Genomic DNA, 11,363 nt, shown 5'->3' on the forward strand with positions numbered 1-11,363 from the left:
CCTCCTCATCCATGGTTTTAAGGCTCCCTCCGAGAGGCTGGGGGAGGGTGGGCTCAGCCCCTCGGGCCAGGGTGCACTGGGGGAGACCTCAGCCCAGGGCAGGGCGGGGCTGGGGCTGGTGCAGACGCCCTCCCCCCGCCCCCCAGCCCCCCCACAGACGGTCGGTCTCCCCTTCTCTGCAGCCACGTGTGGGCCGGACGCAGTGGGACCATCCGGGGCAGCCCCGGGCCTGGACTTGGCCACAGTCTCAGTGTGAATCCATGGCCGCTGGCCTCGCTGGGCACTTATGCGTGACGGGCATCCTTCTAGAAGCTCCCCACTGGTTAACTGCTTTAATTCCCACCACCGCCTCTGGGGTGGGTATCCTTCTGGCAGATAAGGAAGCCGCCCTCAGAAGAGGCGGCCCACCTTCCCCACCCCCGTCCCCTCTGGCGGGTTACGTGGCGAAGCAGTGGGCTGAGGGCTGACGTGGATTTTCTGGGAGATGGATCGTTATACCTCTCAGTTCCTGAGAGGTGAGTCATTTGTTCGTTCATTCATTCGTTTCGGACAGCTCCCCCAGGCGGAGCCTTGCGGGGGGAGGGGCGTCCTGCCTGGGGCCATGAGACCCGCAGGCCCGGGGCCACGCCCAGGGGGTGTGCAGGCCCAGCCTGGGTCGGGGAGGCAGGGTGGGTGCCGTCCAGAAGGGAGCGGGCTCAGCAGAGGCATCGGTGTGGGTCCAGCCACAGAAGACAGGAGGGCAGGCGCGGGGTGGGGGTCTGGCTCTCCCTATGGGGGTGGGTCCGAGCGAAGGTAGGGAGGCGAGAAGAGCTGGGCAGGCGGCCGAGCCGGGCCTCCACCCGCCATCTTCACCTTCTGAGTGTGATGTAAAGGATGGATGTCTGTCTCCTTCGGGGGAGGTCGTCCCAGGCCGGGTGTGGCCACTGAAGGCTGGGCAGGGTGTTGGCGTGAGTGGACATCTCACTGGGAAGTGTGCCCGCGATGGAGCACCAGCAGGCATCCCACCCGGGGCCCCCGATCCGTGACACCCTTGGGGCCACAGTGCCTTGGGACTTCTCCTTCCAGGCAGCAGACAGGACCACTGTCCCTGACTCAGCGGTGGGGAGGCGCTGCACGGGACATTCACAGAGGGCACTTTGCTGGCCTCTGGGCAGCAGGGAGATGGGCTGTTTCTGGTGTTCGGAGGGTCTGCTGTCTCCCGGGGGCAGCCCAGAACCCCCCAGGGTCACAGAAACAAAGAGGGTGCTGGGGAGAGCTCAGCCTAGTGTCCTGCTTCTCCCCTGCCCTCCCTCCTCCAGACGGAACCCTCGGGGAACCCCGCCCAAATTCTCAAAACTCTCGTGAGATGAGAACTTGGTCTGGGGCTCTCGTGGGCGCGCACGCTCTCGCGAGATTTCCGAGGACCCACTTTTTTCTTCTCGTTGCTGTAGATGTTGGCAAACCTGCGCGTAACGTCCAGTCCCTTTGTCCTCTGTCCTCCCTCAGATGAGGGGTTGTGGACAGGGCCGGGCAGACTTGCTGTCTGCAGGGACCCTCGCCTGTCTGCAGACTCACGTACCTGCCCTGCAAGTGATGGCCTCGGGCCTTGAGGGGACAGTATTTCAGTGGGAAAGTATGCAATTCCTCCTGAAAGGGGAACAGGCAAAATATACACTGGGAAGGGATGGGCGAGTAAAAATAGTTGAGTTCCTTTTTCGAATCTGGGCCAGAGGCGGCAGCCTGGGGAGCGGCACCGCAGGGGCTTCTGAGCGGGGCAGCGTGACTTGATGGGAATTTGGCTGTAAAGCCGCCTTTCTTCTGCTTGCAGTCGGCTCTTAATCCTGGTCCAAAGCCTCCGCGTTGCCCAGATACAAGCTCTCCTGACAACACAAAGAGACAGAGGCATCAGGCACTGGGCTGGGGGGCCAGGGCGTCCACTTCTCCAGTCTTGTTCAATGATGCTGATGGATTTCCTTGCCCCACTTTAAGTTTGGGGAGAGAGTGGGAGGCACCCCAGACAGTGCAGAGGCGGCCATGGGCCCCTCCCCGAGGCCGGGCCACCTCACTTGTTAGGATGACCCCCGGCTAAACCACGTCCCTGGGTTAAGTCACTGGCAATCTTCTGAAAACGTGCAAGTGTCCTCTAAACTTTGCAGACTGACCTCTACATCTGCTAATACAGTGGCAGTTTAGCAGAGCAGGCAGAGCTGGGGAGTTACACGCAGGCCTGGCCTGGAAGAAAGGGAGGGCATCCTAGAAGGCACACGTCCCCACAGGGCAGGGCCCACTGCCTACGTCGAGAGGCCAGTCGGCTTCTGAGGCTCAGGAACCTTTTGCCCTTCTGAGGCTGGCTGAGTTTACTTATTCCGGAAGGCTTCAGGGCTACACACACAGGTTGGCATCCAGGTGGCAGGAGGGGGATTTCTGCTGGGCATGGTGGCTGCCCGGGGCTATCAGGGGCAGTGGGAAGGGCGCTGGGCTGTCGGGAATGTCCGAGTGTCGGTGTGGCCCCGAGCGCATCCCGGAAGGAGCGCCCTTCCTCCTGCGCTGAACCGCGGATGCACTTTCTCCTTAGGAGGTCCGGCGGCTGCCGCCCCCGCTTCCCAGAGGAGAAAACTGTGTCTGGGCGAGGCTGACCGCCCCATCGGGAGGTGCAGCCCTGGCACCCCCGGCCCGAGGCCCAGGGGGCTGCGCCTCCCTCTCCGCACCCGCCCTGGCCTCCGTTGCTCTCTGCTTGGGGGAGGGGGTGGCGACCTCTCTCGCCTTTGGGGCTGGGGGTGCCACGGGAAGAGCAGGGCAGGGATGGCTGAGAAGCAGCCGAGGGAGGGGCCGGTATTGGGGCTGGGCCCAGGCACTCACTCCCCTGCGCTGTGTCCTCTCTTGCAGCGTGTGGCAAGCTGACGGGCATAAGTGACCCCGTGACCATCAAGACCTCTGGCTCGAGGTTTGGGTCCTGGATGACGGACCCTCTGGCCCCAGAAGGTGATAACAGGGTAAGTGCTTCCTTCATTGGATCTGGGTCTGGGGCCGGGGGGCTGTGGACGAGCGAAACTTGGTGCCCCCGGGGTGGTGTTCCAGGGACTTTGGGGCCCAGGTCCCTTGCCGAGGTCCCTGTACTAAGTCAGAGTCACAGACCACGGGGCGGGTCCGAGAACGCCTGCGACCCCCTCCCCGGGCGCGGCTCTGCCCCTGGGAGCGGAAGGGCTGCCTCCGGGCTGAAACCTTCCCATTCTCACAGCCCTGCCCCCGCTCCACTCAGGAACAGCATGGCCAGGCCTTCTTGTTTTAATGACTTCTCATTTGCGTTTCATTTGCCATTCCTTTCATGGCTGATGGAAACTCATGTTCTTTTTTGATTTAGGAGAAAAGTCATGTTCTTTTTTTTCTAGACTTTCCCCCCTGGATAAAAAGCTCATAAAAGGAGAGAGAGACCACCTAGTGGCACATCTGTCTTGATCGGGATGGGGTGGGGCCTGCGTTCTGTCGTTGGATTCCCTTCGGGGCGTGGGGAGCAGAGAGGGCTGGCTGGCTGGGAGGGTGGTGCCTGGCCCACAGGGCCCAGGTGACATCCATCCGTCACCACAGCGTCCTTTGGGAGCGTTTCAGCGAAGGGAGGTTCCTAACGCCCAGGGTTCTGGCTCTTGGTGGAGGAAAGGAGCTGTGGGCATCCCTGTCCCTTGGTGGTCCACCTGCCTGACTGCTGGCACCCGGAGAGAACCCTCGCAACAGTCCAGGGCCTCTCTTACCCAGCCCCTTGCCTGCAGGACGTTTAGAAAATAAACACTTAAAAAAAAACTCAACTCTTCCTCTGGGCAGATTGAGAAAGGAGCTTAGGAATTTGAGAACCTCTGAGCCTTGTCTGGAGGATTTTCAGTGGGGAGGGATCTTGAGACTTCTGATCTTTGCTCCTCCCCCAGCCCCATTCCCACCCTTTAGACAGTGTGATCGCTTCCGTTTAGATCAGGAAGCGGCACACTTTCTCCTTTTGGGGGAGACGCCTGGGGTCCATGACGGGCTTTCCAGCGATCTGGGCGTCTGTCTTTTTATCCCACAACCTCCAGTGGGAGGAACCCCCGTCTCTCCCCTTCCTTACCCACCCCCCAGCAGGCCAGCAGCCTCTTCCCAGACCTCATCCCCGGGTCTGCAGGCAGAGAGTTCTGGAAGGAGAGGGCCGGCTACAGGCTGCAAACCCGGGAAATGACCGGGTCCGGTATTTTGGGGGTGAAGTTTGTTTGTGTTTTATTTTCTGAATGGTGACGGCTAGCTGGTCCTTGGAAGTTTTCTAAGAATTTAATTGGCCAATTAATTACCAGTTAATTACCAGTGAACCATTTAATTGGCCAATTGTTACCCTGACTACTCTTCAGTTTCATCCGCATCCCCCTGGAAAACACCACTTTGGTTCCGAGTTTGGTTAGGAGTGTGCTTGCTGCAGATGTCAGTGATAAGAACAGTAATGCAGACATGAAAACAAGATGGTGATGCAGACCCTGAGCGCATGATGTATATATATTGAAATACAAGAGGAAGTATTGGTTTCTAGGACACAGCGACATGTGTGCCCAGCCCTCAGCTGAGCGCACCTGTGCCTGGCCTGGTTTGGTCCCACGGCTGCCCTCCAACCGGAGATCATAGTTGTCTCTGCTGTGTTGATGAGAAAACCCAGGAGGGTCACGTGACTTGACCAAGGTCTCAGGAAAGGCTGGCCAGTGGTTTTATTAACCATTTATTAACCGCGATGTTCCAGGTTGAGTCTTCCGAATCACCCTCCTCTCCATTGCCTTCTCCCCACCTCCTGCCTGCCCTCTGCCTGCCCCACCACACACACCCCACTGACCCAGCAGGCCTCTTGGGATCCGTGAGCTGGAACCAATGACCTTGGTGCTGCAGAGGACGAACCCCGGTCTAGAGGATTTCGCCCCATCTGACACTGCCGATGTGCCTGTGGGTCCCCATGTTGATGTCAATTTCCTTTGTTGTAGTGAGCGCTCGTCAAATTATCTTTTCTCAGAGATCACGTATCAGGGCTCCTGGAATCCCCCGGACCGTGAGGATGTAGGTTCATTTGCAGAGCCGCTGAGGTGGTGATGGATGCTTTTGGAAATTAGACACCTCTTTTCTGCTTGATGATTGACCACCCTCCAGGAAAGGGGGCCCTGGTGATGGACAGAGTGCAAGCAGGAAGGCGGAAGGAGGACCTTTGCAGGAGCTGACTGCGTGGGGCGGGAGGGAGGGGACCAGCTCGCTGGCAGGGGACCCTGGGGGCCTGTTCCAAAGCTTTGGGCAGTCGGCAGTCCTGCCCCAAGCCGTGAGGTCAGCACAGCCACCAACTCACAGCCTGCTAAGCGACACGTCCCCAGGTCCTGCCACTGATCTGGAAGGGAGCTGTTTTCTTGTGTTTTGATCTTTTCCATTCTCCGTCCAGTTTTGATCACACAGAGGAGACCCATAACTCACTCCAAAAAAAATAAGTCAGTGTCAGCTTCAGTGCAGGAGGCCACAGAGGGCGAGGAAAGAGGGGTGTGGCCAACAGCCAGGGTGGGGAATTGCCTTGGGACCCCTGTCCGGGAGTCCTCAAAGGGGCTTTCGGGTCCCCCTGCCTTTGTGCTGAGCTGTTAGAACCAGGTTAGCTCGTTCATTAAGCACCACCTGTGTGCAGGCACTGTGCTGGGCTCCAGTGGTCCTCCACCCTGTCCAGAAGCTTCTGATGGCACCAGAGCTCTGGAAGCCATGCTCTCGTCACCCCAGGCTGTGTCCCTCTCCCGGGAGACCAAGACGTTGAGGCACGTACCTCTGACTGTGGACCCTTCGAAGGTCCGGCATCCACCATCCCTCTTAACAGCCGTGCTTCCGCCGTAGAAGTCCCAGGCCCGCTCACATCAGACGTTGGTAAGGGGACCAGCCAGCCTCTGGCCCCCAGGAAGTTCATGTTCAGAGGGGTGGTCTCATCACTAAAACACGTCTCGTTTCCCAAACAGCAGTGAGCTCAGTTTAGTGTTTAAAAGTCTTTCCCTGTCATCTAAACTGTGTCACAGCCATCCAGGTATTTTATTCCTACGGAATCCGTCTTCCTGAAGGTCGTATTATCCGAACTGCACGGTCACACTGTTTCGTGTGGTTGGGGACGGTCTTGGGGCTGCTGACCTTGCCCCCCTTTCAACCCTCACTCCCCAGTGAAGCCTCCCACCTCCCCACTCACCTGTTCAGCTAAGGGCTCCCTTTAGAGCATCTTTCCCACCCGTGCCGGCTCCTTGAGGTCAGGCCCTGCCAGGAGGACATGTGACAGATGCCTGCCCCGCCAAAGGGAGGAGAGGACATGGTCACGTTACTAAGCCAGGCCCTTTGGGCAGCTTCCCTCCCCCCCCCCGCCCCTCCCGGGTACATCCCTGCTGATGGGGCCAGACTGGACACCATCGCCCCGCCCTGCCCTGCCCTGCCCCGCCCCGAGGTGGCCCTCTTCACTAAAAAGCACATGAAAATACTAGGGACAATTAGGAAAACCCCACCGAACCGAAATGCAGTCAAGATGTGGGAATACCCAGGTTTTCTTACAGGGGAGCTGGCGTTGGGCGTTTTGATTCCAGTGAGCTGGTAGGCCACATCCACTCAAGGCGTGGCATTTACAAAGAAAGAATCCGGAGGTGGCTTTGTTTTATCTTTTCTGGCAAAGGGACCCTCATGGAGGAGGGAGCTTGCGCACTGGCCTCAGACCTGCCGAGGGCACTCCTCTCGCCACTCGCCCGGGGGCCTGCCTTCTGCTGGCAGAAGCACCCGCAGCGGGGCTCTGAGCCCTGCCGCCCCGAGGGCCCCTTTCTCCTTTGGGCTTCCCTGGCTTCTGTCCCCCGCTGTGTTCTCAGCTCTCCCCCGCCGCCTCAGCCTGGGTCCCCATGGTTCTTCCCACAGGACGATGGCCCCAGGGAGCTGCAGCCTACGTAGAGCGTGGCCCTGGGGTCACCAGCGCCCGGAGGGCAGGGAACGAGTTCCCATCACGTGGAGAACAGGAGGCGCATGGCCACCTGGGCCACCCGAGGCATCCTGCTGGGCGGTGGTGGGTGAAGCGGGCGGTGTGGTCAAGCCCAGGAGTGAGCGAGTGGAGGGTCGCTGTCCCCTTCTGTCTGTGCCCGTGAGCGGAACCTGCTGTATGGGGTCGGTTGGGCATTTCAGAGGACGACCTCGGGAGTCTGGGAGGAAGTGGCCCAGCGAAGACAGGCAGTGGGTGCGTCCTGTGCGAGATGCAGTCTGCTTTCTGGTGAACAGACCGTGTGGCCCTGGGCGAGACCCTCACCCCTGGGCCTCTCCGAACTGGGGACTTGGAACAGGTGGTCTCAGGGACCCTGCCGAACGTCCGAATCCCCTGGAAGCTTTAACCAGCCGATGCCCGGCTCTACCCCCAAGGTCTGTGTCATTGTTCTGGGGTGTGAAAGCTCCCAGGGGACCCAGCCAGGTTGAGGACCCTGGTCCCAGGCCTCAGCGGTTCTGGGCGGCATCCTGGAGGGGACGGGATTCCATCTGAGCCTTGGAACGTGGAGCAGGAGGGGAAGGACAAGGCATTTTAGGTGAGATCAGAGTGAACTCGTGGGGGTGGGAGGCACTGCCAAAGGCTCATCGCAGGCCCTGGGGGTCCCGTGATGTGCTCCTCTTTTGCACAGAGGAGCTCACTGGTGGCCTAAACCCTCCAGGCCGAGAGCTGGTTGTTGCACATTTAGTGCCTGTGCTGATTTTCTCTCCCACCCTAAATTGCCTTTTCCAAGTGTTGCCCCCTGCGACCAACTTGCCAGTTTATCGGAGGAAAAGGCAGTTTAAAAATCCTTAGAAATTGGATGCTGACTTCACCCAGCTCTGCCCACAGGAAGGACGTGCTGATCCCTGGGTGTCCAGGGATGCATCAACCCAACCGGGTCCCCACCATCAAAGACCCAGTTGTGGGGGAGGCAGACAGAGCTGAGATGGGGGGGTCAGGAGAGGGTTCAGCGGGGGGCTGTCACTTGAGCTAAGTCTTGAGAGAAGCCGTGAGCTCCCTGTCTGGGAGGTAACCAAGAGGAGGCGAGATGTCAGGGCATCTGCACATGATCCCACGGACCTCTGACACCTTCCGCCCAGCCCTGCGCTTGCCCCGTTCTAATGCATGGCCCACATCGCTGAGGGCTGCTCTGACGGAGGCTAAGGATAATGAAAAGCCTCAAATGAGACCCAGTCTTTAAAAAAAATGTTGGTAAAAACAAAAAGCACATCTGCCTCTAAGCATCTGAATGGATGTCTCAGGAACCAGGTTACAGGTTTTGGGGGTTTTTAAAAACTTTTTAACGCATGCACAATACCGTGTCTGAAAACTCCCACATCCTTAATCCCTCCTGCAGCCGGCAGAGCCCTTGACGGATAAAGCAGCTGCCTTCTTGCCAGACAGATGCACTGGGAACGGCATTAGCCCGGCAGATTTTCCTCTGACTAACTGCATTGCTTTCTAATTTGCTCCCATGTTGGTTGAAAATGACTAAAGCGTTTTGTGCGAAGTCTAGACAGCTTTTGAGTCAACTGGCATTTAAGCAGTCATCGGAAAGCTCTTCTTCTTGTGACCCCAAACTTGGGCCTCTACTGGGTTTGTTATCTTGGCTGATTTGAGCAATCAGAGCCTTCTGGAAGCGCGGAGAGGCGTGACAGGACTGGGTGTGACAAAGTGATTACACTCGGAGCATCCCAAGTGCCAAATTAATGACGTCCCCCCGCCGGACTGATGATTCAGTCCGGCCTGCTGTGAGGGCCTGGACGAAAGGAGAGGCCTGACGCACGCGCCCCCTGGGATATTGGGCATCGCCCTTCCTGGTGACCTTGATAATGGTCATCCCTGCAGACTGCCCGGTGTTGTGGGCACTTGTCCTCCTGCAGGCCCAGGCGGCTGTGCCCTCTGCCACAGCGTCCTGCTGGAGGGCGGTGTCACATGCTGCTGGAGGGCCAGCCTTCCCAGATGACCCACAGCCTGGGGGCAGCCCCACCCACTTGGCGGGAACAGCAGAGGGTGGCTGCCAGCCACGCCCACGGCGCGGCTGCAGGTCCCAGGCTGTCGGTTTCCACACCCCTGTGTGTGGTGTCCTTTCTCCAGGCTGGACGCTTCCTCCCCTGGTGGGGAGACAGTCCTGGCCCCTCGTGAAAGGCATCCTGTGGGTCTGGAGGAAGGACGTGACCCTGTTGAGTCTATTCTCTCCCAGTCCTTCCAGCTCCTTCTCTGGGTGCCGAATCACTAAATCCCAAGTCCAGGAGGGGATGCCTACCCGGGAGGGGTCCCCCCGCTTCAGCACCACTGACAGGTCCACTGTGTCCGCAGGTCTGGTACATGGACGGCTACCACAACAACCGCTTTGTCCGGGAGTACAGATCGATGCTGGCCTTCATGACCACGGACAATTTCACGTCCCACCGCCTCCCGCACCCCTGGTCCGGCACAGGGCAGGTGGTCTACAACGGCTCCATCTACTTCAACAAGTTCCAGAGCCACATCGTCATCAGGTTCGACCTAAAGACAGAGACGATCCTGAAGACGCGCAGCCTGGACTATGCTGGCTATAACAACATGTACCACTACGCCTGGGGTGGCCACTCGGACATCGACCTCATGGTGGATGAGAATGGGCTGTGGGCTGTCTATGCCACCAACCAGAACGCCGGCAACATCGTCATCAGCAAGCTGGACCCCATCTCCCTGCAGGTGCTGCAGACCTGGAACACCAGCTACCCCAAGCGCAGCGCGGGCGAGGCCTTCATCATCTGCGGGACCCTCTACGTCACCAACGGCTACTCGGGGGGCACCAAGGTCCACTACGCCTACCAAACCAACGCCTCTACCTACGAGTACATCGACATCCCCTTCCAGAACAAGTATTCGCACATCTCCATGCTGGACTACAACCCCAAGGACCGCGCCCTGTATGCCTGGAACAATGGCCACCAGATCCTCTACAACGTCACCCTCTTCCACGTCATTCGGTCTGATGAGTTGTAGTCCCCTCGGCCTGGAAGCCAAGGGTCCGAGTCCTCACCCACCTGGAAATTCCTGTGGAACAGCTGCCAAATTAATATTGGTGAGACGAACAAGGCTAATTTGGAAAAAGCAGCAGCAGCGTGGACTCCGGCATCACGGGGTGGCGTTGCCCCCCGTGTTTCTCCAGCTCCAGCCGGAGGGCGGCCAGTGTGGGAAGAAGTCCCCGTATATACGGCTGGAATTGCAGCCCAGGGCTCCCTGGTTCCCCTGCCCTGGTCCCCTTTCTGGTCAATATACTCAAGAAGTAAGGCACTGACTGTTGGCCAGTTGTTACCGAGAACAACCCACTGTTAGGATCGCATGGACTTGTCCGTAGATCATGGTCAGCTCGATGAACCTGAGTGTCGTGTCTCATTGAAGTCCCCCTCCCCCGGGCCTTGCTCGGTGGCCGAGGGGGCCACGTAGGCTAGTGTAACTCGCATCTCATCACTGCTGCCGTCCTTGACCACGTGTTGTGTCTTAGATGAACTGTGCTGAGACTCCAAGTAGCCTGTGGACCCGAGTTAGTCCCCAAGAGCGGTGGCCAGCGTGTGTGGCGTGGACAGGCTCAGTGCCACACCGTTTGAATCCGCGTACCCCGTAGATACATCGTACAATGTCCGTCTGTTGTTTCCTCAAGGTGGTGACTTGTCTGTTTAGTTGATGCCATGAATGTTGTAAATGCAATGCCGTAGTTTGGATTAGTAAGTGGATGGTTTTTGTTTCTAAAGAGGAATAAAAAAAAACACATCAGTGTTCGCCCTTGTAGAGAGATGATCAATTTCATGTTGCTAATCATGAAAGGAAATACCCTCTTCTTGTTAAATTATCTAAATAGTGTAACCCCAGATGAGAAGGGCTCATCTAGGGAAACTTCGGTTTCCAAGGGGAAAAAAATGCTCCTGAGGGCAGCAGTGTGCGGAAAGGACATTTTTTAAGTAAAAAAGAGGGAAACTTTGTACTATCCGGTTATCTAAGGAACAATAAAAATATTAGGAGATGGCTTTGCTTCGTTTGTCATTTCAGAGGGTCTTAAAAATGACCGAGACTGGGCTTCCCTGGTGGCGCAGTGGTTGAGAGTCCGCCTGCTGATGCAGGGGACACGGGTTCGTGCCCCGGTCCGGGAGGATCCCACATGCCGCGGAGCGGCTGGGCCCGTGAGCCATGGCCGCTGAGCCTGCGCGTCCGGAGCCTGTGCTCCGCAACGGGAGAGGCCACAACGGTGAGAGGCCCGCGTACCGCAAAAAAAAAAAAAAAAAAAAAAAAAAAAAATGACCGAGACTTCCAGATCCTTGCAGACGTATTCCACAGCGAGTGCCCCTCTCAGAAGAGGATAGGGCACCGTCTGGACACAAGCCCCATTGGATCCCTA

At 58.2% G+C, this 11,363-nt stretch overlaps 1 protein-coding gene across 2 annotated transcripts in view; it reads left to right on the forward strand.

The window, feature by feature from the left end:
- OLFM1 (olfactomedin 1) overlaps window positions 1-10,995 on the forward strand; it is a 34,972-nt gene extending 23,977 nt beyond the window's left edge. For both annotated transcript variants that reach the window (XM_081237359.1, XM_081237358.1), the window contains exons 5-6: window positions 2,866-2,972; window positions 9,299-10,995. In XM_081237359.1, coding sequence (XP_081093485.1) covers window positions 2,866-2,972; window positions 9,299-9,973 — 782 coding nt within the window. In that variant the 3' untranslated portion in view covers window positions 9,974-10,995. The remainder of the gene's footprint in view (window positions 1-2,865; window positions 2,973-9,298) is intronic.
- Window positions 10,996-11,363: the final 368 nt, after the last annotated feature.

Source organism: Mesoplodon bidens, assembly GCF_964165515.1.
Source record: "Mesoplodon bidens genome assembly, chromosome: 6".
NCBI classification, from domain to species: Eukaryota; Metazoa; Chordata; class Mammalia; order Artiodactyla; family Ziphiidae; genus Mesoplodon; species Mesoplodon bidens.